Source organism: Notamacropus eugenii, chromosome 6 (genome assembly GCF_028372415.1).
Source record: "Notamacropus eugenii isolate mMacEug1 chromosome 6, mMacEug1.pri_v2, whole genome shotgun sequence".
Classification (NCBI taxonomy): Eukaryota; Metazoa; Chordata; class Mammalia; order Diprotodontia; family Macropodidae; genus Notamacropus; species Notamacropus eugenii.
Window position 1 is genome coordinate 106,754,689 of NC_092877.1, and position 26,795 is coordinate 106,781,483.

General features: G+C 40.8%; 2 protein-coding genes, 1 long non-coding RNA gene and 1 pseudogene across 3 annotated transcripts; 2 read left to right on the top strand and 2 right to left on the bottom strand.

Moving 5' to 3' along the window:
• On the top strand, positions 1 to 25,114 carry SRD5A3 (steroid 5 alpha-reductase 3). Its single transcript, XM_072620807.1, has 5 exons — positions 1 to 364; positions 9,229 to 9,371; positions 11,853 to 12,050; positions 18,745 to 18,876; positions 21,139 to 25,114. Exons 1-5 carry the CDS (start codon positions 129 to 131, stop codon positions 21,396 to 21,398), a joined length of 969 nt encoding a protein of 322 aa, XP_072476908.1. The 5' UTR covers positions 1 to 128; the 3' UTR covers positions 21,399 to 25,114.
• LOC140511636 (uncharacterized) lies at positions 2,298 to 3,266 on the bottom strand. The gene is made up of 2 exons (XR_011969597.1): positions 3,081 to 3,266; positions 2,298 to 2,496 (listed from the first exon to the last, which is right to left on the bottom strand). It is a non-coding gene; the product is annotated as an uncharacterized lncRNA (long non-coding RNA).
• LOC140511635 (splicing factor 3B subunit 5-like) lies at positions 13,829 to 18,748 on the bottom strand. The gene has a single exon (XM_072620809.1). The coding sequence runs from the start codon at positions 15,617 to 15,619 to the stop codon at positions 15,359 to 15,361; it is 261 nt and encodes an 86-aa protein (XP_072476910.1). The 5' UTR covers positions 15,620 to 18,748; the 3' UTR covers positions 13,829 to 15,358.
• LOC140511634 (small ribosomal subunit protein uS10-like) lies at positions 18,883 to 21,124 on the top strand (annotated as a pseudogene).
• Positions 25,115 to 26,795: the final 1,681 nt, after the last annotated feature.

The following is a 26,795-nucleotide window of genomic DNA, read 5'->3' on the forward strand; positions in this document are numbered from 1 at the left end:
CGCGTCAAACGCTTCCCGAGGCTGGGAGCCTGCGGGGCCTGGAAGACGTGCCCGGGGACTCTCGGGCGCCCAGCGCGCGCGCGCCCAGCTCCGGCTTTCCTGTAGGCGTGTGCCGCGGAGGCGCTGGCATGGCGCCCTGGGTGGGCGTCGGGCTCCTGCAGCTGTCTCCCATCGGCGCCCTGTGGCTGATCCTGGCCTCCGCCTTCCTCCTGGCCCTGCTGCTGCAGACCGTGCCGCCCGGCGTCTTTCCCCAAGGGCCCTTGGCTCTGTCCACCTTCTTCCACGACCTGATCCGCTATGGAAAAACCAAGAGCGTGGGGCAGCAGCGCCCGACCTCCTATGAGGTCTTCGATGTCCCCAAGAGGTAACTCACCTTGGGCCCCGCTCTCGGGGGAGCCCGGGCCAAACGCGACAGGGCTCCGAGGCGGCGCGCCGCTCGTAGGGCGGCCTGCGGGGGGCAGCAGAGGGCAGGCGTGGTGAGGGTGCCTGGGGAGCCCGGCACGAAGGTGCCGAACTGTGCCCTGGCGGTGCATTGGCCTACGTTGGGATGGGGGCAAAGGCTTCCTGTCACAGACAGCCCTAGCATGCTGGGCGCGGAAGGCGCAGCCCGCGCTGTCCCAGGTCCTGTTTGACATTGCTTTGGGTAGGGAAAGTCTCTTCTTAACAAACTCCCCTCCCCCTTTTCTCTACCCTTGGCATCATTTTCCAGCTTTGAGTTGACATTCTAAAAGTCAGAGCCCTTTCTCATTCATACCTCTCCTGTGTGTGTTCTGAGTGAATGCGTCAGCGTTTGTCGGGCTGTGCTGTGAGGCTGCAAAAACAAGAGAAACCGTACTAGCCTTCCAAGGAACTTACTCTTGAATTTTGTATTTTCAATTATTTACCCTCCCAACTGAGAAAAAGAAAACCCTCGTTACATTTTCCCACATGAGCCGTATCCTAAAATGTATCTCATTTCTGTCCTTGCTTGAGTTCATCATATGTCCCAGGAGGTGGGTATTGGGCTTCCCTCTTGGTTCCCTAGAATTGCAACTTTCATTGAATTGATCAGGTTCTCAAGTCTTCCAAGTTTTCTTTATAAGGTTGTCATTGTATAAGTTGTTCTCTTAAATCATTATGTGGGGGAGATGATCCAAATAGAAGAGGTAGCGAGGCCAGGGAAAAACATTTTAGTGGGAAGTAACAGCGGGGGTGATGAGTAGATTGGTATCAGTCAACTGGCACACCTACACCCTTTCCAGAAGGGAAGCTGTGGCAATATTAATCTGATAACTATTTTGGAGCAGGGTATGGTATTAGTAGGGCAAATCTGAGGCTAGCCAGGTTTAGGGAAGGAAAGAAGGAAAAGCATTTATTAAGTAGCTGCTTTGTGGGAAACACTGTGCTAAGGGCTTTACAAATATCTCATTTGAGGTTCATAAGAACCCTGGGAGGTAGGTGCTATTATTATAGCAAACTGAGACAGATTCAATGACTTGCCCAAGGTCACACATCTGTGTATCTGAGGCTGGATTTGAACTCAGGTTTTCTTGACTCCAGTCCCAGCTCTCTATCTACTTTCCTGAGTGGTTAAGTTACAAAGTTGAGTGACCTAAAGCTTAGGTAGGCAGAACTGACATAAGATAAAAATCAACCCTATCAGCTTTCAACATTATATTAAATGAGATATGCCTCCTTTTGTTTTTCCCCTAGACCATCTTAGTCATAGGCCTCTGTTTCAGTCTAACAGGCAAGTTTTCCATATTAACCAATGTTCCCTCTCATGTCTGGCATGAATCTTCTAAATGAACCCATATCAGGTAAAATTGACTTCTGCTGACTGCCAGAGTTGACTGATTAAGTGACAACCCGTTCATGTGGTTTTCCTCAAGGTTCAGGGACCCAATTTCTTCTGTCTCTAAAATGCCTCTGTTACCATATGGAATATTCAGCATATGCCATGTCAAGGAGATATATAGGGCTTAGAGTTTTCTTAAGGGATAAAATCAAATTACTAAAAAATTAAATCAGGGCTAAGGAGCAATTCTCTGAGTCAGAAATGTAAAAGGGGATGGTTTGGGTTATGTCTTCATTTTCTAAAAAATTTGAGTGCCAGGGTATAGAATGTGTTTATATTTGACATTTAGGAGAGAAGAATGTGGAATCTTTTTGATGCCAACAAAGCATAATCCCAAAGCAATCTAATCTATATTCTGTGACTGAAAAACTAAATACAACCTCACTTCTGAGATGTAAATAATCACTATATTCTGAGTGGTAGCCGAGCAGCATGGGGTAGCGTGGAAAGAACCCAGAACTTTGTCACAGGCCCTGAACTTGTATTTAATTCTGCCATTTAAAAGACCAACTAGATGACTTTAGGTAAGTCACCTGCCCTCTCACAGCCTCCATTTCTTCATCTGCAAAATGAGGTTAGACCAGATGGCTCCAAAGGTCCCTTGCACCTCCAAAGCCATGATGTATATATATTGGGATGACTTGATGGCAGCCGTTTTTCTGAGAAGAGAAAAAGAGAATGAAGAATCCAGACATAATAAAGTATAGGCAAAATTTGCCTTAACTAAATATTAATTTTCTGAGATTATCCCTATCATCAAGCCAAAGGGGTTAGAATTTTTGCTTGCCAGAGATTCTCCTAACTGGGAATTCTCTCATTCTGGTTTTAATCAGAATTAATCCTTTCTATCCCTTCTAATTTTTTTCATCCATATTATCACGTTTTTTTATTATTAACACACTGCCATAAAACAGCTCCTTGTAAAATATGAAATCTCCCATTAATTATCTTTTTTTTTCTTTTTAAAACATACTTGATGTCTCCCCACAGCAGCTGACAAGGGGCAGGATGGCATAGTGGATAAAGTGGACTAGAAGCCAAGGAGAATTGGCTTCACATCCATCTCTGACACTTAGTGATGCTATAACCCTGGGCACATCACTAAATTATAGGCCATCTTTAGATGGAGAGCATGCCCTGTCCTTATGAGATTCCAAGCTTTTCCTTTATTGACATATCATGTTTATTACATATTTCTCTAAATCCTACTCTGGCACAGGAAAACAGTTGTCACTAATCATACCTGTTATATGGTGAGCAAAAAAACGGAGACATCCTAAGGTTTGGAGCTGATCACTGATCGGACCCTCAGAGATCATCCAATATAGCTCAGAGGCCCAGAGGTTAAATGATTCATTTGCCCAAGGCGTTAGTGACTTTCCTTTATTTTTTCTTATTACTAACAGTTAGTTCTCTTTGAGCTTCTAATAACTTCTTGTCTTTCCACTAAATTATGAAATAATACTGGAGGACTTCCTCCAGAGTTTTGGGGCGGAACCTCCCATGGTATGTCTCAGCTATTGTTTTTTCTAAGTCTAAACAATACATTTCTTTTTGTATTGTCAGTGGAAATAATGGGACAGATCCAGTTCAACAATGAAAGGTGTGTTAACCATAGTTCTTAATGAGAAGGAAGTCTGAATGTATTGAAAACCCATATTTGATTATGGGTTTTCCATCTGAATGAATACGCTGATGGGGTATTCCATCTGAATTATTTTTTTGTTCCATATAAGGATTCTTTTTCTTTCAGTTTTCTTCCTTTTTACAATTTATTTTTAGCTTTCAACATTTACTTTTATAAAATTGTGAGTTTCAGATTTTTCTCCCTTTCTCCCTTCCCCAAGACAGCATGCAATCTCATCTAGGCTATGCATGTACAATCATGTTAAGCACATTTCAACATTAGTCAAAAAGAAGAATCACGAGAAAGAAAAAGAAAATAGTCTGCTTCAATCTGTGTTCAGACTGTGGTTCCTTCTCTGGATGTGGACGGCATTTTCCCTCATGAGTCTTTTGGGATTGCCTTAGATCATTACATTGCTGAGAAGAGTTAAGTCTGTCAAAGCTAGTTGAATCTGGTTTATTTTTTAAAAATTAAAAACAAAAGGGTAAGGGAGGTACTTTGTTGATAGGAAAGATAAGGATTTGGAGTCAAAGGCCCAGAGTTTCATGCCTGGTCTGCCACTTGGGCAAGTCAGTTCAACCTTCTGGGCCTCAGTTTCCTCATCTGTAAAACAGGGGGTTGGACTAGATGGCTTTCCTATGATCCCATCATTTATCATCCCTGAAGAAATTTAATTCTTTATACCAGAAATGAGAACTCCTTGAAGGGGAAAGGAACAAGCATTTATGAAGAACCTGTTATGTGCCAGGCACTTTATGAATCAATCGGTAAACATTTATTAAGCACCTACTGTGTGCCAGGCATTGTGCCAAACACTGGAGATACAAAAAGAGGCCCCTGCCCTGAAAGAGCTCACAGTTTAAGGAAGGAGACAACACCAAGATATCTCATTTGATTCTCATGATGAACCGGGGAGGTAGGCACTTATTCCCCATTTTACAGTTGAACAAACTGAGGCAGACAGGGTAAGTGATTTGCCCAGGGTCACACATCTAGTGTGTATCTGAGGCTAGATTTGAACTCAGGTCTTCCTGACTCCAGGACCATGCTCTAACCACTGAGACACTTTTCAGTGCTTATTATTGGGGCAGCCTATGCTGTAGCAAGGCAGCTAGGTGTCTCCATGGATAGAGTGCCAGGCTTGCAGTCAGGAAGACCTGAGTTCAAATCCAACTTCAGACACTTGCTGTGTGATCCTGGGCAAGTGACTTAACCCTGTTTGCCTCAGTTTCCTCATCTGCAAAATGAGCTGGCGAAGGAAATAGCAGACCACTCCAGTGTCTGCCTAGAAAACCCCAAATGGGGTCACAGAGAGTCAGACACAACTGACAAACAAGTGAAAAACTCATGCTGTAGTGGAAAAAACACTGCTTCCTACCTTCTCCACTCTGGACAAGTTACCTGCCCTTTCTCCACCCTGCCTCCAGTCCTGCTCACCCCCATTTATTCTTTGTTTTTCCTCAACTGGAGGCAGCTAGGTGTCTCAGTGGATAGAGCACTGGGCCTGGAATCAGGAAGACCTGAGTTCAGATCCAAACTCAGACACTTACTACTGTGTGACCCTGGGCAAGTCACTTAACTTCTGTTTGCCTTAATCCACAAGAGAAGGAAATGGCAAACCACTCCAGAATCTTTGCCAAGAAAATCCCTTGGACAGCACAGGGGTCATGAAGAGTTGAACACAACTAAACAACAACTTTTTCCATTGGATTGTAAGCTCCTAGAACTCAGGGACTGTCTTTTGCCTTAATTTGTATCCCCACTGCTTGGCACATAGTAGGCAATTAATAACTGTTTACTGACTGGTTGTATATGAGGCCAAATGGTGTCAAGGTTCAGTGTAACAACTTTTGGATACAACAGTTATAGTCTGAGCATTCTTCAGGGTCTATGTGACATTAAATAATCACAGTTGCCTGAATTAGGGTAATATCATTGTTTAATTCAAGGGACTAGATTTGGATCTGGAAGGGACCTTATAGATCACCCAGTTCTTCCCTTATAGAGAAGTGAAAAAAGACCTGCTCAAGGTGCTAGTGACAGTTCATCTGATTACAAACCCAATGGTCTTTCTGCTGTCCCTTCTTCCCCTTCTGCCTCTGTTCTCTGCCCCTGGTCTCGTGCCTGAAGGTGGCCAAGGTCATAGGGAAGAGTCTGCCATACCGGGAGAAAATGGCAGACAAGCTGCTTGTTCTCAGACTACTTGAAGAAGCCCAGTGTTCAAAACTAGTCCCTGGTCAGACCCCCTATGCCAAATTGTGTTTAGCTTTGAAGAACCCACTTTAAGGGGGCCTTGAGATCAAAACCTGTGAAGATCAGTGGAAAGAATTAAGGTTCTTTAGCGTGGAAAAGATAAGGATTTAGACAGAGGGTGAGACTTGCTAGATATCTTTAAATATTTTGGAAAGCTTTCTCAGGCTAGAAGGGATGGACACCTTAGATGGAAAGTGCAAACAAGCTAATCTAGGTATGAATTAAGGGGGAGCTCCCAAACAAGTAAAGCATGCCAAAAATTGAAACAGCTCCCTTTGGAGGTAGTGTTCTCCCTATCATTAGAGGTCTTTAAACAAGGCTTGCATCATCCTTCATTCCCATGCATCCTAGAAAGGGAGTTCTCATTCAGGTCCAAGTGGGACTCGAGAGCTAAGGAACCTTTGGCCTCAAGGCTACAGGAGGCCCTCTAGGTCCGCAAGTGCAGCCTTTTGAGTCCAAGTTTTACAGAATAAATCCTTTTATTAAGAGGATTTGTTCTTTGAAGTTTGGATTCAGTCAAAGGGTCACACTTGAGGATCTAGAGGGCCCCCTGTGGCCTTGAGGCCACAGGTTCTCCAGCCCTGGTCACTAGATGATTTCTGAGGTGTCTGTCACCTTGGATTCTGTGAAGGTAGAAAAGGTTTTTAATGTAGACCCAGGAAGAGACTGTGTCTGTTTCAAGGACCACCTGGCTAAGCCTGGAGAAGCCCAGAAGATGAGTCAGCAAAGGACTGTTCCGTTCATTCATTTATTTTTGGCCATAGTGACTTAGGAACTCTGGTCCAGGTGGGAACGTATGAGCAGAGCGGCCAAAACAATGAAATCACAGGCTATTTGGACTGCCTGAAGTCAGAGCACATTGGTCAGGTCTCATAGCACATGGTAAACTGTCAGAGAAAATTTACTGTTAGTACTTAGATTAGGTCAGTGATTAATACTCAGAATCATCTTCCCCCCTTCAAGCAACACATTGACTGCTTATAGATTATTCAGCTTGGAATGTTTTGCTTTTCTGTGTAGCAAGCCAGTCTAAGAATTAAAGCTCAAATAAATTAAACATCACTACATTTGCACAGGAGATGTTGTGGGTTCAGTGTTACTTTCCAATTTCCATTTAGCTGCCAGAGATTTGATTTCCTAAAATGCTATTGCCTTATAGTAATTTTCTGAGAAGTCAGCTATATATGAAGCAATTCGATTGCACAGTTTTGAAACAACCGTCTTTGAGATTTGTGCTGAAGACCTAGAAAGCTCATTCTGCCATGATTTTCTTGGGTATAGCATTGCGCTATTGTTTTTTAAACTTTGAACTCAGATAACTACTCTGTACCTAGGAGGGAGCCTCCAAGATCATCCGGGTCAATTCCCATCATTTTACATGTAAGGAATTTGAAAGCCTCTCTAAGCAAAGCAACTTCTATAAATAACGTCATGAAAGCAGGAAACATCAGAAGAGGAATGTGAACAAAATTCTGTTATTCATCACACTTCAAGTGGTGCACTTCGTTCAGGTGTTCTAAAAATCTACAAATAAAGGTAGACCTTGTAATTTCAAATCTACATAGAGTACACTCCAGAATTCTGTAAGCCAGCCTTCCCTTACACTCCCTTTTTGTACTCACTATTTTGGTTTTTTTTAGCATTAACCCCAGAACTCCACTGACTGGGGCATACTACTAATTAAGGCGTTTTGGCAACACTCATGAAACTTGCACTGTGTGCATGACATTCCTGAAGTATCCTGTGGGGATGTGAAAGAAGAGAGGGTGTAGTAGAAGGTGATGGAAGACTGGGGATTACCCCCACAGAAATCTGATAGTGTGCAGGGAGGAAGTAAAGAGCTGGCTAGGCTGTAGAGATTAGGAACCACTGTAGTATGTTGACATAAGGCTGCCTTCATCCACAAATGACAGCTTGGTGTTTAAGTCTTGTTCCAGTCTACAAATGGAACAAGTTGAAATAATTGGCTTTTTGGAAAAAGATTTTTTTTTTCCGTTTTGGTTTTGTTTTATGTTTTTTGCTTTGCTTTATATGTATGTAAGGCTTAGCACACTCCTGACACATGCACTTAATAAATGCTTGTTGATTGATTCTTATTTGTTGGTGTTTTGGTTTGTTTTTTTTTAAAGAGAGAGTATAAAGGGGACTGGAATTGGAATTACATCCATGTAGGGAGTTCCCAGTTATGAAACTCCAAGCAGATCCATAACTGTCTACTACAAGATGACTTCACAGAGTGGTAGAATCCTTGATTTGGTGTGAGGAGGACTTGAGTTCAAATCCTGACCCAGACACTTGTATGTGACTTTGAGTAAGTCACAGAACCCCTCTGGGCCTCAGTTTCCTTATCTGTAAAATGAAAGGGTTGAACTAGATGTCCTTGAAGGCCCTTTCTAGAGCACATACAGTCTTAGAGACTTGCTGGGGTACCTGGAAGATTAGTGACTTGCCCAGGATTTCATGGCAAGTAAGCGACTCAGTGGTTAGAACCCTGGGCTTGGATTCAGGAACTGGCCTCAGACACTTACTAGATGTGTGACTTTGAGCAAATCACTTAACTTTTGTTTTCCTTAATCCACTGGAGAAGAAAGTGGCAAACTACTCCAGTATTCTTGCCAAGAAAACCCCCATGGAGGGTGTTGGTGCACTATGTTCCTCATGGTCACAAAAGAGTCAGATTTGAACCTCTATCTCAGTTAAATCTGAAAGTGTCTTGGAAATAGGGCGCAATATATGTATTTCTTGGTAATTTCATCATTTCTAGTCAGTTGTTTTCAGTAGTGTCTGACTCGGGATCCATTTGGGGTTTTCTTGGCAGATATTCTGTAGTGGTTTGCCATTTCTTTCTCCAGCTCATTTTACAAATGAGGAAACTGAGGCAAATGGAGTTAAGTGACTTACCCAGGGGCACACAGCTAAAAAGTGTCTGAGGTCAGATTTGAACTCAGGAAGATGAGTCCTCCTGTCTCCAAGCCTGACACGCTCTCCACTGTACTATCTAGCTACCTTCAAATAAAGCTCCTGGACTTAGGCCTAACTAATTATTCCAGCAGAATAATTTAATCTCTCTAGACAAATAACAGTGACATGTCCCCCCCCCCGCCAGAGTGTGGTACTTGAGGGTTTATTTGAGTTACAGTCTTGCAAAATCTTTGAAAACCATCATGCCCCTAGTGTTGCAATATGTAGAAATCATACCTTCATTTAGCACTGGAAGGCACAACATTGATTTTTCCTAGATGCCATTGTGGCTCTGTCTCTAGAACTTGAACCCAGATCAGGGAGTCATTGACAGATAAGAAATGTTTAAATATTGCAAGATTCATGTTCTTCTTGTTCAACTTGGCAAGTCAGTCCTGTGGAGGCCTTTTGCCAGAGAGGCTCTTTCCAGAAGTAAATTTGCAATAGTTTTCTAATAGAATTCAAGTCATGAAAAGGTATTAGACTTGGTCCAGGCTGACTTAGCCTAACCCCTCTTCACTCAAACCAAGTTTCTGTTGTTTTTCTACAGGTGGTTTTGTCATTTCTATATCATTTCAGTGGTGTGGAATGGCTTTTTGCTTCTATGTCTTATCCAAGCCCTGCTCCTAGGAACACCCTTTCCGGTATGGCTTCAGGATTTGCTCAGAAAACTTGGGGCTTCACAAACACAAGGTAAACCACTCTAATTCCAAACATTCATCCTGTTTTGATAATGTCAGGTTAGCAAGAATTGCCCATGGCATTTCATAGATGGGAGTAAAAATCAGTCCTTGCCCCCAGCCTGGTGAATTCGGAAATATTTTGTGAAGTTTGCTCTAGGTGACATAGTGAGTGCTGGACTTGGAGATGGGAAGATAAGGAGGACTGAATTCAGCCTGAGATAACCTCTTAGCCTCAATTTCATCATCTATAAGATGAGACAGCACCTACCTCACAGAGTTGTTGTGAGAATAGGATCATATGAAAAGTGCTTTGCAAACTTTAGAGTGCTATATATAAATGTTAGCTATTATTATTATTGGAACAGCTAGGTGGTGCAGTGGATAAATCACCAAGGTTGGAGTTGGGAAGACCTGAGTTCAAATCCAGCCTCAGATACTTACTAGCTATGTGATCCTGAACAACTCATTTAATCCTGTTTGCCTCAGTTTCCTTATCTGTAAAATGAACTGGAGAAGGAAATGGTAAATCACTGTCGTATATTTACCAAGAAAACCCCAAAAGGGGTCACAAAAGAGTCAGGTACAACTGAAAATGACCAGCAACAGCAATTATTTTTATTATTACAAGTCTTGCTTAGAGTGAAAGGTTGAATAAAAAAAGATAAGAATGAACATATAGAGGAAAGTGCACGACTTTTACTCCTGTCATCAGAAACAAGATTGGAACTTGCTTTCCTACCTTTGAGGCAAGTGCTGGTACCCATTGTCCACAAGAGCTTGGATCCATTGAAGCCTCAAAGAAGCCTTCCGTTTCTGAAAAGAAGAAAAGTTTGCCCTGTCCTTGATTGCTACTTTGAAACATCAGATTCTAGGAAACATACTGTCACAAAATAATCAGCCGAAAGCCTCAGAACTTTGACAAGTGTTTGCTGAAAAACTTGATACAAAACTTTGAGAAGAAAAAATAAAAATGTTACATGGTGAGTTTGTGGCAAAATAGTAATCTTACTTTTAAAGCCAGTTATTTTTCAGATAGTTATGAAATACCTTCTTCACATTAGCTATACTTTTAAAAATGGAGAAGCAGAAGGAAGGAACAATTGACCTAAACCAAAATTAAACCCACTGAGAAGCCAGATGAAAATCTCTTCTGTCCCCCAGCTATTAAACCCTGTCACACCCTCTCTAGGAACAAGAATTTGGGGCTGTGACCAGGAGGACTTGTTAGCTAGGAGGAGAAGACCAGACTCAATCCCTTTTTGAAGGAGAAAAGTTTCCACCCCATCTCCTGCTCATTTAAACAAGCGTTTTTCAGGACTTTGTTGAATTATACTGGAGTTTTACCTTTAGAAGGAAGAGTTTGGATTTTTCACTTTTGGCTATTTCTAAAGAACTACAATCTGGTGTGTGTGTGTGTGTGTGTGTGTGTGTGTGTGTGTGTGTGTGTGTGTGTGTGTGTGTGTGTGTGTGTGTGTGTGCGCGTGCATGTGCGAGCATGCATGCATGTGTGTTATTGAACACTTAATGGCCTGTAGAGGGAGAGGAGGGGAAGGTCCAGAACAGACATATCCTTCAATTTGATTTCTCACATGAAATGCAGGCTCCCTTTCTGCTTCAGTCTGTATCTCTTTTTTGTTCTCTCTTGAATGACTTCTCTCCCGTGTCCCCACATGGACTGAACCTAGGCAGGATGCAGAAGACTTCATCTGCATCTGCAACATATAGATAAATGCCTTTTCAGCATTCCAAGGCTAGTCCTGTCAGCTGAAAAGGCAGATCTTGACCTTCCAGGATATAGGGATGCCCATAGGATGAAACCCATACTCCTAAGTAACTTCTTTTGGGTTTCAGACCAGTTAATTTTTATCTGATAGTGACATGCTTTCCATATAGCTCAGAAAGTGTCATCTGTAGCATAACTGTGCTAGGATACTTAAGATAATTAGCTAATTAATGAATAGCAAACATTTTTGAAGCACCTACTATGTGCCATGCACTGTTCTAAACACTTTTTAAATATCTCAGTTGATCCTCACAACAACTATGTATGGTTGGTGTTCTTATTATCCTCATATCACTGTTAATGAAATTGAGGCAGGCAGTGGGTAAGTGACTTGCTCAGGGTCACACAGCTAGTAAGTATCTGAGACTGGATTTGAACACAGGTCTTCCTTACTCCAGGCCTGGTGCTTTCTCCCCTGAGCCACCCAGCTGCCCGAAGAAGGTATCAGGGGACCAGGCTTCCCCATCCCAGGATGCCACTTGATTAGCCAGTGATAAAATCTTGAAAAAAAAAAACTCTGGACATTAGTTACTACATGTCTATGAAAATGAAGGATCGTACTAAACAGTCTTTAAGCTAAACAAAACTACTTAAACTAGTGCTAAACTTTCGTTAGCTGGAAGGTTGTATGTGCAACCATGGAAAAATAGCTTGGAAAGTTAGCCCCAGGACAGAAGCCTTCTGAGTATGTTGTGCTTTTCATTGCAGGTGATGAGCTAGTGCTGTCTGCCTTCTTGGTTCTGGTCTTTATGTGGCTCCACAGTATACGAAGACTCATCGAGTGCCTCTTCATCAGCGTGTTCTCCGAGAGTATGATTCACGTGGTTCAGTACTGCTTTGGAATCTCTTATTATGTTATTATTGGCTTAACTGTGCTGAGCCAAGTACCCAGTGACAGAAGAAATGGTGAGTGTGTTTCCACTGGTCTGGCTGGTGGGCTTAGCTCTTTGGGATTCATTGACAGTGCAGTTTGGGGCAGAATGCCGGATGAGGCCTTATGGGAAATTCAAAAATTAGAGGAATCAGTCCCTTGGGTTTGAGGAGCTTGTGGTCTTATGGGAAAGTTAGCAGCCAGCACAGATACTCATTCATAAGTACAAGCAACAGAAATGTCTGCCTGAATATGATTTTGCTTCTTCAATGATTGAGTGGTCCTCAGGGGCATAGGTGAGGTCAGGCTGGGATGACAGATGGAACCTCAGACAAAGAACAGTCAATGCCTTTCCTTGCTACTGCCTCTAACCACTTGCTCTGCTCAGGCTGCTACACTGTGGCTCCTGACCCTCCCCTTAGGGAAATGGTTTATTCAAATTCAGGTTTACAATAAGTAAGGCAAATAACAAAACATTCCCCTCTCCTGCAAGGGTAGGATAAGGTACCACAGAGCCACTAATTTAGCATCTTCTTCCCATCACAAATAACAAGCTATTTTAATGGGAGGGTCAGAGAAAAGAGGAAAAGGGTAGAATGAAACTGAAACAAATAGCAGACTAAGGCTTTGGTGTTGCTTTTTTTTTTTTTTAACATTCCTTATATTTAGAACAAGGGGTTCTTGACTTGGGATCCAGAGATTCCAGAGATCTGACAGATTTCTAGAAGTCCATGAACTTGGATGGGGGTGGGGGAAGAATTACATCTTTTTTTTCATAACCCTCTAACTGAAATTAAATGTTTTCCGTAATTGTTTAAAAACATTATTCTGAGGAGTCTTCACCAGACTGCCAAAGGGACCCATGATACACAAAGGGTTAAGAACCACTGATGATTGAGATCATGAAGTGTGTTTTAATTTCTGAATACTACCCATAAACTTGGTCTTGATCAACAAGCACCCAGGCAACACCTCGATAAGATATATTTCCTGAAATGTTTATCAGTTGTTAAGAGAAGGGAGCAACGCAATGGTATTGATGGCTGTAAGAAACTGGGTTGTAGTGATAGTGTTCAGTCTCAAAATTCTACAAGCTAATGCATTAACATTTTTAGTGCAAGTTGGTTTTTATTACTGCTGTAGCTACTGGGATTCCAGCACTGTATTTCTCTCTGACATGAATCTGTTTTCTCCCGGAGTCATATTTCTCTATTGATTCCTAAAAGCGACCTTTATCTCATCTCTATAAATTTAGATTGAATTTGCTATTTGTCTAATACTTTTTCCTGTTTATTTATTTATTTTTAGTTTTCAACATTCATTTCCACAAAATTTCGAGTTCCAAATTTTCTCCCCATCTCTCCCATTCCCCCACCCCATAATGCATTGTAAATCTGATTACCCCTTCCCTCAATCTGCCCTCTCTTCTATCACACTGCTGTCTTCCCTTATCCCCATCTTCTCTCTTTTCTTGTAGGGCAAGATATATTTCTATACCCCATTACCTGTATTTCTTATTTCCTAGTTATATACAAAAACAATTCTCAACATTCGTTCCTAAAACTTTGAGTTCCAACTTCTCTCCCTTTCTTCCTCCCCATCCATCCCCACTGAGAAGGCAAGCAATCCAGTAAAGTCTATATATGTGTAGTTTTGCAAAAGACTTCCATATTAGTCATGTTGTGTAAGACTAACTATATTTCCCTCCATGCTATCCTGCCCCCCATTTATTCTGTTCTTTCTTTTGACCTTGTCCCTCCCCAAAAGTGTTTACTTCTAATTACTCTCCCTTCCATCATCCCTCTCACCCCACTTGTCCCCTTCTCCCCTACTTTCCTGTAGTGTAAGATAGATTTTCATACCAAATTGAGTGAGCATGTTATTCCCTCCTTAAGCCAAATGTGAAGAGATTAAGCTTCACTTTTCCCTCTCACCTCCTCCCTTTTCTCCTCCATTGAAAAAGCTTTTTCTTGCCTCTTTTATGAGAGATAATTTGCCCCATTCCATTTCTCCTTTTCTCCTCCCAATATATTCCTCTCTCACCCCTTAATTTTATTTTTTTAGACATCATCCATTCTTATTCAACTTACTCTGAGCTCTCTGTCTATACGTGTGTGTGTATAATCCCTCCAATTACAGAGATACTGAGAAAAGTTTCAAGAGTTACAAATATTATCTTTCCATGTAGGAATGTAAACAGTTCAACTTTACTAAGTCCCTTATGATTTCTCTTTCCTGTTTACCTTTTCATGCTTCTCTTGATCCTTGTGTTTGAAAGTCAAATTTTCTATTCAGTTCTGGTCTTTTCATCAAGAATGCCTGAAAGTCCTCTATTTCATTGAATGACAATTTTTTCCCCTAAAGTATTATACTCAGTTTTGCTGGGTAGGTGATTCTTGGTTTTTATCCCAGTTCCTTTGACTTCTGGAATATCATATTCCAAGCCCTTCAATCCCTTAATGTAGAAGCTGCTAGATCTTGTTTTATCCTGATTGTATTTCCACATTACTGGAATTATTTTTTTCTAGCAGCTTGCAGTATTTCTCTTTGACCTGGGAACTCTGGAATTTTGCTACAATATTCCTAGGAGTTTCTCTTTTTGGATCTTTTTTCAGGAGGTGATTGGTGGATTCTTTCAATATTTATTTTACCCTCTGGTTCTAGAATATGGTTCTAGAATATCAGGGCAGTTTTCCTTGATAATTTCTTGAAAGATGATGCCTAGGCTCTTTTTTTTGACCATGGCTTTTAGGTAGTCCCATAATTTTTAAATTGTCTCTCCTGGATCTGTTTTCCAGGTCAGTTGTTTTTTCAATGAGATATTTCACATTATCTTCCATTTTTTCATTCTTTTGGTTTTGTTTTGTAATTTCTTGGTTTCTCATAAAGTCATTAGCTTCCATCTGTTCCATTCTAATTTTTGAAGAACTATTTTCTTCAGTGAGTTTTTGAACCTCCTTTTCCATTTGGTTAACTCTGCTTTTTAAAGCATTCTTCTCCTCATTGGCTTTTTGAACATCTTTTGCCAATTGAGTTAGCCTATTTTTTTTTTTTGCTAGGATTTTTATCTTTATAGGGAGGTAAAAAATAAACACCAACACCCAAACACAGGTTTCCGAGTTCATCTCCCTCTCTGGAGTGACTACCCAAACATTGGCCAGCACTGAGGACGCCCCATAGTCACAGTCCCAGGGATTTTCTTAACACGAAGACAGGTCCGGCCGAGGCACTGCGGCGGCGGCAGGATGCCGACTCTGCCGGGGTCAGAGATGGGTGCAGGCCAGGGAGGACTCCGACCTCGAGGAGCCGGAAGCCACAAAGGGTGGACTCCTGCACCAGGGGCTCAGTTCTCCTCGGTTTTGTTGACCAGGGGATTGCAGGGCTGCAGCATCTTCTCCATCAGGTTGAAGCGCACGTGCACTTTGCTCTTATTCTCAGCAATGGCGAAGTAGTTGAGCAGGTCGAAGTGGCCCAGGTAGGAGCAGTACGAATCGCGGTGCTGGTTCACCAGCCATTCCCACTTGGTGGTGTCAGGGTGGCCCATGCCGATGTATTTGGACTGCAGATGCTCCAGCTGGCTGTGGATGGTGTAGCGGTCTGTCATGGTGCCGAGGACGCAGCCTGTGCTGCTGTGCTAGTCAGGGTGGAGGCTGTCACACCTGTCGAGTTAGCCTGTTTTTAAAGGTGTTATTTTCTTCAGCACTTTTTTGGGTTTCCTTTAGCAAGCTGTTGACTCGCTTTTCATGATTTTCTTTCATTGCTCTCATTTCTCTTCCCAGTTTTTCCTCCACCTCTATAACTTGATTTTCAAAATCCTTTTTGAGCTCTTTCATGGCCTGAGACCACTGCATATTTATTTTGGAGGTTTTGGATGTAGACGCCTTGACTTCCTCTGACGTTATGCATTGCTCTTCCTCATCCAAAAGTATGGAAGAAAATATCTGTTCACCAAGAAAATAACCTTTTATAGTCTTAGTTTTTTTTCCCTTTTTTTGGGCATTTCCCCAGCCAGTTACTTGACTTTTGAGTCCTTTTTCAAGAGGAGGGTATACTCTGGGAACCTGTAAGTTCTCAGTTCCTCCAAGGTGGCACAATCAAGGGAGAGGAGTTTACTCCTCTCTTGGCCTGTGCACTGGTCTGGGAGCAACTAAAAACTTTTCTGTCCTGAAGCTACAAGTAGAATTCCCTCTCCACAACTGCCTCCAGCTCCACCATGCCAGTGCACCTCCTCACCCCAGGGCTGTGCTCAGGGCTGAGATTCAGATCAGCTGCTCAATTTCCCCAGGGGCTTTAGGCAGAAGGCTCCAAAAGGGGACACTGCTGCTGCAGTGGCTGCTGCTGGCCACATTCCCTTCTCCTGGGTGAAGGAGCTTTCTCACTGACTTTTGAAGCTGTTTGGGGGGATTGTGGGTTGAGCCGTCTGGGAACTGCTGCTGCTGGTGATTCCCTGAAGCCTGTTTTGGGTCCTGTCCCTGCCACTGTGGGTGGCCTACACTGTGAGTGTGATACACCTTTCCTGTCAGGCTTCCAGGCTGTCTTGGGCTGGAAATCTCTCTCACTCTGTCATTTTGTGTCTTCTGCTGCTCTAGAATTTGTTTATAGTCATTTTTTACAGGTATTTTATGGACTACATGGGGGAGCTTCTACAGGTCCTTCTTTCTACTCTGCCATCTTCTATATGTCTAGTACTTAAGCAATGGTTCAGTTTGATTTCTACTTCCCTTTCTAAATTTCCCCAAAAGGCATTAGTAGGCTTTCAGAGGAGGCTTCTTAAATTCTTGTTGTACTTACTTCCTCTTTTTGTGCCGTTTTTATTTTCTCCCTATGGTCATGACACAGCCAGTCAGTTCACTACTTCTAGAGTAATATGACTCAGTTAAGTTGCTCTGAATTTAATTAGCTGAATTAAATTGAGATGTGTTTTTCAGACTGGGAAGAACTTTTTTTTACCCACTTTCAGTTAACGTCTTGATTTTCACACATTCTTGGTGAATATCAGCCACCTTTGAGTTTCCTACAATAAGAACTCTGCTTTTTTTCCAAAGGGCTTTTGGCTGTTCGCTTCCAGCCTCCTGACTCCTCAGCACCCAGTACGATGCCTGACACATAGCTAGCTAGCACTATATAAATGTTTGTGTTTTGATACAGTGATTGACATCACTCAGCTCTCATGGAGCTGTAGGCTAGATTTTGTTTCCTCTCCTCTTGGATTGCTTTTTGAACTTCTCTTATGAGAACTGCAGGGAGAAGTGGGCACACATGGACTTTAGAGTGCATTTTCCAGGTGCTAGATACTGTAACACCTTCTCTTCACCTACCTTTTCTAATAATGCTGCCAGCCACTCAAGTCCTAAGGCTGTTGTTATTCCAGTACTCCTAGGGCATCTTAATTGGACCTCTCCTTTTTCCTTATCCTACCTTCTGTTATCTTTATCTGTGTACTGTATACACATTTCTGCCCCACTTCTGTCCCTACTCCTTCAAGATATCATAATTTAGTAAAAGTTCCTTTACTGTTAATTGAAGCTGTTAGCCATCTTATCTAGGAAAGTCACCTGGAACATTGTTGTCTGAGCCACCTGGTTCCAAGCCCCAAGTAAAATAATCTTTTAGGAGGAAGATAGTGCCATTTGCCATCTCATATTTTTAGACTTATTTCAGGCTTTTAAGATATTTTTTTCCCCTGGAGATTCTTTTCCTGAAATTACAAATTCAAATTCAAATCTGTAGGAAGTTGGGGAAGTCCTACTTCTCTGAGTCTCAGATTCCTCATCCATAAAATGAGAGAATTGGACTAGATGTCATCTCTTTTAGCTCTAAAACTCTGATCCTATAATCCACCAGACTCCTATAACTATGGATTAGGATTCCTTCAATCTGTGATTTGTGGTTTTTGTGGTTTGGAGAAGAACTCTTTTCTTTTTTTCATTTTTTTAGTTTTCAGTATTCATTTTTATAAGATTTTGAGTTCCAAATTTTTCTGCCTTCTTCCCTTCTCTCCCCTTCCCCCATGACAGCAAGCAATCTGATATAGGTTACATATGTACAGTCATGTTAAACATATTTCCACGTTAGTCATGTTATGAAAGATGAACTCATTTCTGACTCCTCCCTTCAGTTCCTTAATTTACCTTCATAGCAGGTTTGTGTAGTTCTGCAAAAGTAATGACTACCCTTCATTTTTCTAGAAACTGTTTTCCAGACATTAGAAGAGAATGAATCACCTTTAAGCAAGGCTTTTGAACAGAGGTTTATTTACAGTTGTTTTGAGACATAGAACCCACTGCTTTCACTGCCACAAACCTGTCACTGTACTTCCTCATGGTGAAAGTAATGGTACCCCACACCCTCATATATCATACCATTGTTGCTAGCAATAGCAGTAAACAGAGTACAGAATTCCACTTCTGAAAGGGGACATGGCCTAGAGCATGCTGATGGAGAAAAATATCCAATAACATAGAATTTTCTGCGAATGGCTTCACAGTTTGTCAGCCAATAGAAAACAAAGCTGTCCCTTGTCTAGAAAACTGAAGGGAAGGGAAGGGAGTTTGTCCACTCTGCATCCAGATGGGTGCACGTTCCAGGTCCTTGAGGAGAAAATCTGACTGATAGGATAGATAAATTAGTTCTGCCCCTGAGCTAACTCAACAAGGTTCTTCTTTTTTCAAAATATGTTATATTTCTGGTGTCAACATTTTGCTAATCAGGTAACTGTCATATCCACAGTTTATGTAGGGAAAAGTCTGTTGATGCAAACACGTTGGTTCCATATCCTGGGAATGATGATGTATATCTGGTCATCTGTCCATCAACACAGGTGCCATGTCATCCTGGCTAATATAAGGAAAAATGATTCAGGTGAGCTTATTTAAATTTGTAGCCTATAACTGTTCATCTTCAGAGGACAACTGTTCTTTTCTTCACTAACCAGCCCAAATATCTTGGTGCAAATCACTTCCTATCAGGGTCTGAGTTTTCTCATCTGTAAAATGAGAGGTTTAGACTAGATGATCTCAGTCCCTCTCAGCTTTAATGTTCAAGGATTCTTTCATTTTTCAGACACAGCTGATATGTTTTGTTTTGCTTGACAATCATTTGTTACAAGGAAGAGTTTGGGGAGAGAGTGTGCAAAGAATTAGTAGGTAATAATAGAGATTCAAAAAAATAGCAGCCATAAAACATTTTAAAAGATACAAAAGAAAAATAGGAATTCAGAAGAGCACACCAACAGGGCAATCTTATTACTACCATGTTAAAATTTAATATGTACACACACAAAAATCTAACAAGTTCACAGTTTTACATCTTTTTTTGCTCCATATACATCCAAATGTACATGTTGGATGATTAAGTTTATAATTACAAACATTTAAAATAAACAAAATTCTGTGATTTTACAGTATTATCCTATTACCCACCTTTTGGGCAGAGTTCTTGACATCTGAGGAAGGGGATAATAATATCGCCAGCCACCTGTATCCTAGGGTTGTTGGAACCATACCATAAAGTATGAGAGACATTTGTCTTGATTCCTATTAGAATCACAGGAAAGGCTCTTTGATGAAGATATCACCGCCATAGCCACGTGGAGTCAGCAGTCCCTGCCTCTCCTCCTCCTGACTCACCGCTATTCACTCTCATTGAGGAATAAGTTGGTCAGGAAGACACTGCACTGCCATGGCATTCAAAGACATTGGCATGACACTTGTGGAGTCCAAAGTGGCCATTCACTGAACCGGGATCACCCTCCCCAGCCACAATGTGAAATCACTGGAGAAAGTGTGTGCTGACCTAAGTAGAGGAGGCAAAGAAAAGAACTTCAGAGTGAAGGGACCTGTTCAAATGCCCACTAAGGCACTTCGAATCACAACTAGAAAAATTCCTGGCAGTGCAGTTTCGAAGACTTGGGATCAGTTCCAGTTTAGAATACATAAGTGCCTTATTGATTTGCACGGTCCTTCTGAAATTGTTAAACAGATCACTTCTATCAGCATTGAATCAGGTGTAGAAGCTGAAGTCACCATTGCAGATGCCTAACCAATCATCTCTTTTAATAAATTAATTGCAACTATTGAAAAAAAAAAAAGAATCACAGGAAAGGAAGAGAAGCCAAATTAATCAATTACTGCTGTTCTAGTTAAAAAAAAATTTGGTGAGAAGGAAATGAAATTCATTGACAATGAGGAAATTTTGGAATTCCTAAGAATATGGAATTCCTAATTCATGTGCTCACGATCTTTAGAGATTATGGAATTCTGTTGCCTTACTTAGCATTTATTTAACATTTTATGCTACTAAAATGCATAACCATAAAGTGTTTTTAATTCCTCTCTCCAGGCACTTTGTAAATCTGTCCAATTTTGGATACTGACTCCAAAGAATACTATCTTGACCTCAAACTACATGTAAATATGCCAGGGCTGAAAGAAAAATTTTAATTTATAACCTCTTAAACTTTACCCCTTTGTTTATCCTACTACAGTCACCCTGCTCTTTAAGCCATCTTTCCTTCTTTAAAAGTAAAATTAAACATTAGCCTTTGGGATCAATTGTTTCTTCATCTGTAAAGGATTGTTGAGAGTAAAGTGAGATATTTAAGAGGTTTTGCCAACTTTGAAATGCAAGATAATCAAGCCCCAGGAAGTAACCTTTAAGTCAAAGTAGACCTTGGCCTACAATATCCAGATAATTTACAGGGTTAGCCTGAGTATCCTTTTATTTTCTGAAGTGGCCTGCCAAGTGGTTTGTTGTTTCCTCTAATAAATTCAATTTCAATCTAAAAAAATTTAGCATTTTATAGAAAGTTAGCCGTCAATATGTAAGATCTCAGTTTTTGTCATCAAGCTTAGAGAAAAACAGGATTATAGCTTTAAGTTGGGATCTTTTTAAAATACAAAGCTAATTATGTCCCTTTTTTACACATACTTTTCGTACTAGTTTTTCTTTTGTAATTATTAATATTTGGCTTTCTGAACTGAATAGTTTTTAATATAGAAATTGGTTCTTATATCAAGATTGTGCGTTTTATATGTAGGATACAAGTATAACTACATGTTTTCTAGTCAAAAAACACCCTCATTTCAAATTCATACTGAGTCTTTTTTTTTTTTTTCATTTCAGGAAAGGTCATTCACTCTAACTACAGAATTCCTTTTGGAGACTGGTTTGAATATGTTTCTGGCCCTAATTATTTTGCAGAACTGATGATCTATGTGTCCTTGGCTGTCACCTTTGGATTCAACAATTTTACCTGGTGGCTTGTGGTATCATATGTCTTCTTCAGCCAGGCCCTGGCTGCTATTTTGAGCCACAAATTTTACCTGAGCAAGTTTGACTCCTATCCAAAGCACAGGAAGGCTTATGTGCCATTTTTGTTTTAAGACTGCCTGCATTTTAAAAACAAACAAAACTTTTTCAGATTCTGAGCAAGAGGATTTACATTCCCAAGAGCAAAAATGATGGGATAATGGTGTAAGAAGAAAAATTACTTTATGCTAAGGGTTGGTGTGCTGAACAAAACTATCCAAAAATAATGCTTCCATTTTTATATGAAAAGCAGAATGGATAAAATAGCCTCAGGCGCAGAAAGAAAGAAACTTCAAGAAATAAGCATTTCTAAGTGGTTTCTATTGCTTCATCCTAAGTGGAACTTAGAAAATAAACCAACTGCAGCAGATGAGACTTTTCTAGGCCACTTCAAAGCATACCAAGAAAAATTATTATGAAGCTTCAGGAAAAAAAATAAGATGGCATATGGCTGTGGATGGCTTGTCCAGTCAGCATGAGGTTTACTAACCGGGCTATGCAGCAAAGGCCCATCAAGAATGTAGGACATGTCTCCAGTCTTTTTGCATTCTCTTAACATCTAAAGATAACAAAATACCACAGCAGCTTACAGGTGAATTCAGGAAAAACGAGTTTTTTGGAGCTAGTTTGTTCTTTGGCAAGCTACTATCAGAAAGCTTCAAGAACTTGGAAGCACCTATCAATGCTTTGTTTGGTTCCCAGTCTAACTTGAGTGCTCAGTGAAAAATCCCCCTTTCAGGTTGCATGTCATGGGACTGATTTATAGTTGTAACCTTCTTACAGTGCAATCTTTTTTGATAGGTCAGGAGCTGAGTCATCTTGAACTTGCCTGATCCTGGATACTCTATAGCAAATAGTGCTATGATGAGGTTCTCATTGTCATTGTTCAACTGACTCATGTTTGCCTGGGTTGATTTCCATTATGTAAAGAACCTTCAGATACTTAGTCTATTGGGTTTAGTCATTTAGGCAGCACTGTACAAACAAATGCTGACGCGCTGACTAGCCTTACCACAAAGGAGTTACTGATATTTTCATTTGAAAGACTTAAAATATTTCTGTTAGAACTGATCTCAGACTGAAAAAGTTCACATTTCCATAGGAAAGGGATAATGTTTACACTTCTAATTATAAATGTTAAGAATTAAGTATCACCCTTGATTTAATGAAAGAATGATATGTGATGCATGAGCAAATGATACCTAAACAGGAAAAATAGTGCAGCCCCCCGCATTGGAATTCAGTGCAATATTAAAAATATAGCACCAGATCTTGTTTTATAGGTTAAGCTATTACTTCTAAGTCAAGTTTCTTTTGTTAAGTTCTCTTACAATTATCCTGAGTTCATAATTTTAAAAGCACAAAGATGTGATGAATCTGTTCTCCTCTAAAAGCAAGTACCTTTGCCATTGGCTGGAGGTATAATGATGCATAATCCGAAAACATTCTACTCCTGTAAGAAGTGCAGATAAATCAGATACTATTGTTGACCTCTTTTCAAACTCCAGATTTTTAGCTAGTGTCAAATAGATGCCTAACCAGGCACATTCTAAAGTTATTTTCCTATTCTTACAGAAACGCTGCCCGTTGTGATTGTGTCTACTTTTGGGCATAGGAGATATTAGTGTTTTTACCTCAATCAAGTCAGATATGTTTGTACGTATATGGCATATAACTATACAATGAGACAATTATGTAGATGGTAGTAGAAGCAGAGAGAAGAAGGATGTGAGCCATTGTTCCCTTTGAGTTTATACAAAAGCTGCTTTTATTTCTAAGGGTTAAGGTTCAACTGACCTGTCATTTCCCTTATAGGTGAATATCTGCAACACAAAACCATTATCCTCTACTAATAAATGAGAACCCGCCTTCTTACATGATATTGCAGAATCCCTTTTTCCTTCCCTCCTTTGTTTTCTCCCTTAGTCTTCACTTCATTAGAAACCATGCTTGCCCAGATTTAATCCATGCTTTTCCCCCACTCCCAAATGTGGCCTCTATGAAATTTGAGTATGTTCTATAAGCTTTGGTGTTTGGAGTTCATTTTGTTTTTTCCACTTTGTCTTTCCTTTCAGATTTGGCAGTACAGCCTATGTTCAAGACCAGTAGTATAAAGTTTTCCAGAGAAATACATCAGTTATGAGGAGTAAGGGAAGAATCTTTAGCAGAGCTCACGAATGAAACTACTTCTACTCTGGCAATGTAAAACACACCACGGTCCCTTACTGATTTAAGCCCATGTGGCACAAATAATCCCAAACATCAGAGAATCAAAGTGTACTTGGCTTTAGAAGACATTTTTCAACTCAATATGGGAATATAGAGAATAGCAGCAACATGCTAAGCCCAGCAAGGACTGGGCTTGAACTCAGGAAGAGCTAGGTTCAGATCCTACCCTCTGCCATTTTGTGACCCCTGAGTAAGTCATGTAACTCACTCCCTAAGACTGATCCACCAAACACAGAGAGGTCATAATGTTCATTAATTGAAGGAGTTCCCTCCATAGAGAAATCAACTATTTTTTGAGCCTTTGTATTTTAGAATTTAGATCTGTCTGATATTCTGGGAATTTAAAGGACTTCAAACCAAATAATAAGTCCCCTGTGCAGAAGCCACTGTTACTAGAAAGTTCTTCAGTTTCATCATTCTGTCTTCCTCTTCCTGGTCTTCTCTTTATCTCTAATTTTCCAGGATAATTTGAGTTACATTTTTAAAGACAATTGTTTTGATTTTTAAAACCAGAAAGGTCCAGTTGTAAGAACCCAAATATGGGCCAGAGACTAACATCTGCCTCCTTGAAGGCCCTTCCAGCTTTTGTGGGGCCACAGACAAGAAGTGGCAAGGTCTCTAATGGAGCTGAAGGCAGAGTAAAGAAAGCTGAGCCAGTCATTGGGCATTGACTTGTTACCTTTGGCTGGAGAATCCTTGCAAAACCAGAGTCAGCATTGTGTTCTGTGGGATCATGGTGAACAGCCCTTTGTGCCTAAGTGAAAACTGTCAAGTTCTTGGAAGATTCCACAAATATCCTGCTCTGCTCATGTAGAAATGTTCCAGTGGTATAAAGTCTTGAGTTCTTCAATTGGCTTCCTTTGGCAATGCTGAGGATTCACTCAATCTGACTTCATTCATCTGTACAATGCAAAACATAATCATGTGCTACCTCATAATAATACTATGTGACTTACCTAGTGACCAAAAATACACTGAGACTGCTGTGGGTGACTCCACAGTTTAGCTCTCACCCTTGTATGCTAATGTTGGCCTTCAATAACCATCATTTGGTTAGCCTTGTCCCTTAATTATGCTCTGTACTTCAAGGATCCAAAATTTCCTTTGTGGGGGTCAGCCTTCTGCTGATGCAGATCACAAACCAACCCTTACACAAGCTTTAGTGGATGTTTTCATTAATTGTTATACCCTTTTCTCCCTGCCTCCCTCCCTCCCAAAATATGTGTATATATATGTATATAAATATGTATATATACATATACACACATACATACATCATACATGCATAATGGTCATCCTTCTAGCATTTTGTCTTTCAGCTGAGCTAGATTGGTCTCTAAGCAACAGACACGCAGTCTGTCTCCAGACCCATTCTTGGAGCCTTTTTAGCTTGTTATGACTAGAGTTTGGACTCTGCTGGCATGACTTTTGAGGGCTTAAGGCCTTCGTCACATCCTGATAAACTATGTGGCCCTTAGGAAAGCAGTTGTATTCTGTATTGCATATTTAATTCAGTTTACTGGTGCTCATAGACATCCTGCAATAAAATCATTTGTCCAGATTTTTCTTTTCCTTTGTATCTTTTTTTCTTCTGTGTATTTTTTTACCCCCTTGTGCACAGCTTAATGATAACGTTTCGGTAGTGCAGGACTCACCATAAAATTAAAGGGATAATGTTATACAGTACATTTCAAACTCTGTTTTATTGTTAGAAGACCTCATAAAATATTGACAATTGCTAGCAATGGCAGTTTTATAACCCTTGTAACCTACCTAGTCAAATTTTGCCTTAGCCACACATCTTAGCTCAGTATTGTATTTACCGCTGGTTTGGTCAGTTATGAGAACACACCCAGAAGGTTATAGCATGACCCCAGAAATATCACATACTGTATAGTACTTTATTATTATTTACTCCCTCTCTTAAAGGTGGCAGTAGCATTTCTCAGAAATCATGACTTGGATGTGAAGATAAGCAAAACTCAACTGGCCAAACAGTGTTTTTGAGGGCCTATTCTGACCAATGCTGGGGTAGGCATTATGGGAAATACAAAAGAAGCATAAGACCTGTTTGTTGCCCACAAAGATACTTCCCATTTATTTGGGGGAAGACACAGGAAAAAAAATCTCAACCCCTCCCAATGTTTGAATGGAACTACGTGGATCCCAAGTTCTTTCAGCATATCTATTATATCAGTGGTATTAACTTGTCTCACTCTTGAGAAGGAAGGGCTCCTGCTTCCTGGAATCCCTGTGATGTGAGGAGAATGAAATGGTAAACTATTGGGAAGCAGAGAAAGAAACTCATTCTCAGATACAAAAGATTGCTCTTCTCTGGAATTCTCCATATCCAGCGAGTGAGAAGGAGAAAGCTGTCAGGAGTGGATTTGTTCTCAATCTCAGGCAGTAATATACATGATTTTTTTAAAAGGCTGTATAGTTAAGGGCTTGGTATAGAGACAACCGAATTGTTCTCAGGCTACTATGGGGTGGCCTGAGGTAAAATGCTAGGCCTCTACCTGTTTTATTGAGATGCAAAATGAGATAAGTACAAGGTTTATATTGGCAGCATGTAAGAGCAGCAATTTTCCAATGACAGGCATTCTAGGAGTACATTCAAGTTACTAAGAAACTATTGTGCCCATGTATTGTCTGAGGCTGAGGAAAGAAAATGGAGAATAGTTACAGGAAACCTGAGCAACCCGTGTGGCATTATGACCCCATCTTCTTGCTTCCTTCTGGTATCTTTAGGAAAGGCCACAGGTGGGGAATCTAACCTTAAGGCCACATGTGGCCCTGTAAGTCCTCAGGTGCAGCCTATTGACTGAAGCCAAGTTTTACAGAACAAATCCTTTTATTAAGGGGATTTGTTCCATGAAGATTGGATTCAAAGCACCAAACTTGAGGACCTAGAGGGCCACATGAGGCTGCAGGTTCCCCACCCCTGAGAAAGGCAGCAACTAAAAACAGGTAGAAGAGCCTTTGTTTTTCACAGTATTAAAGTTCAGTTGTGTTTACCAAAGAGAAAACTTGTGTTTGTTTTTTAGCTTGGGCCCCCATGCCTCCAGTTCTTATAATTCCTCTCCACTTAAAAAAAACTCATTACTTTTGATCTGTGTGCCTACTCTCGTATGGCCCCTGACTCTGTCCTTGACTTTTTGACATGTGAATTCCATAACATCCTAGGTGGCATTCTCTCTCTCCACCTCTCTAGAGGTCCAAAAAAAAAGGCTCTTTTTCTG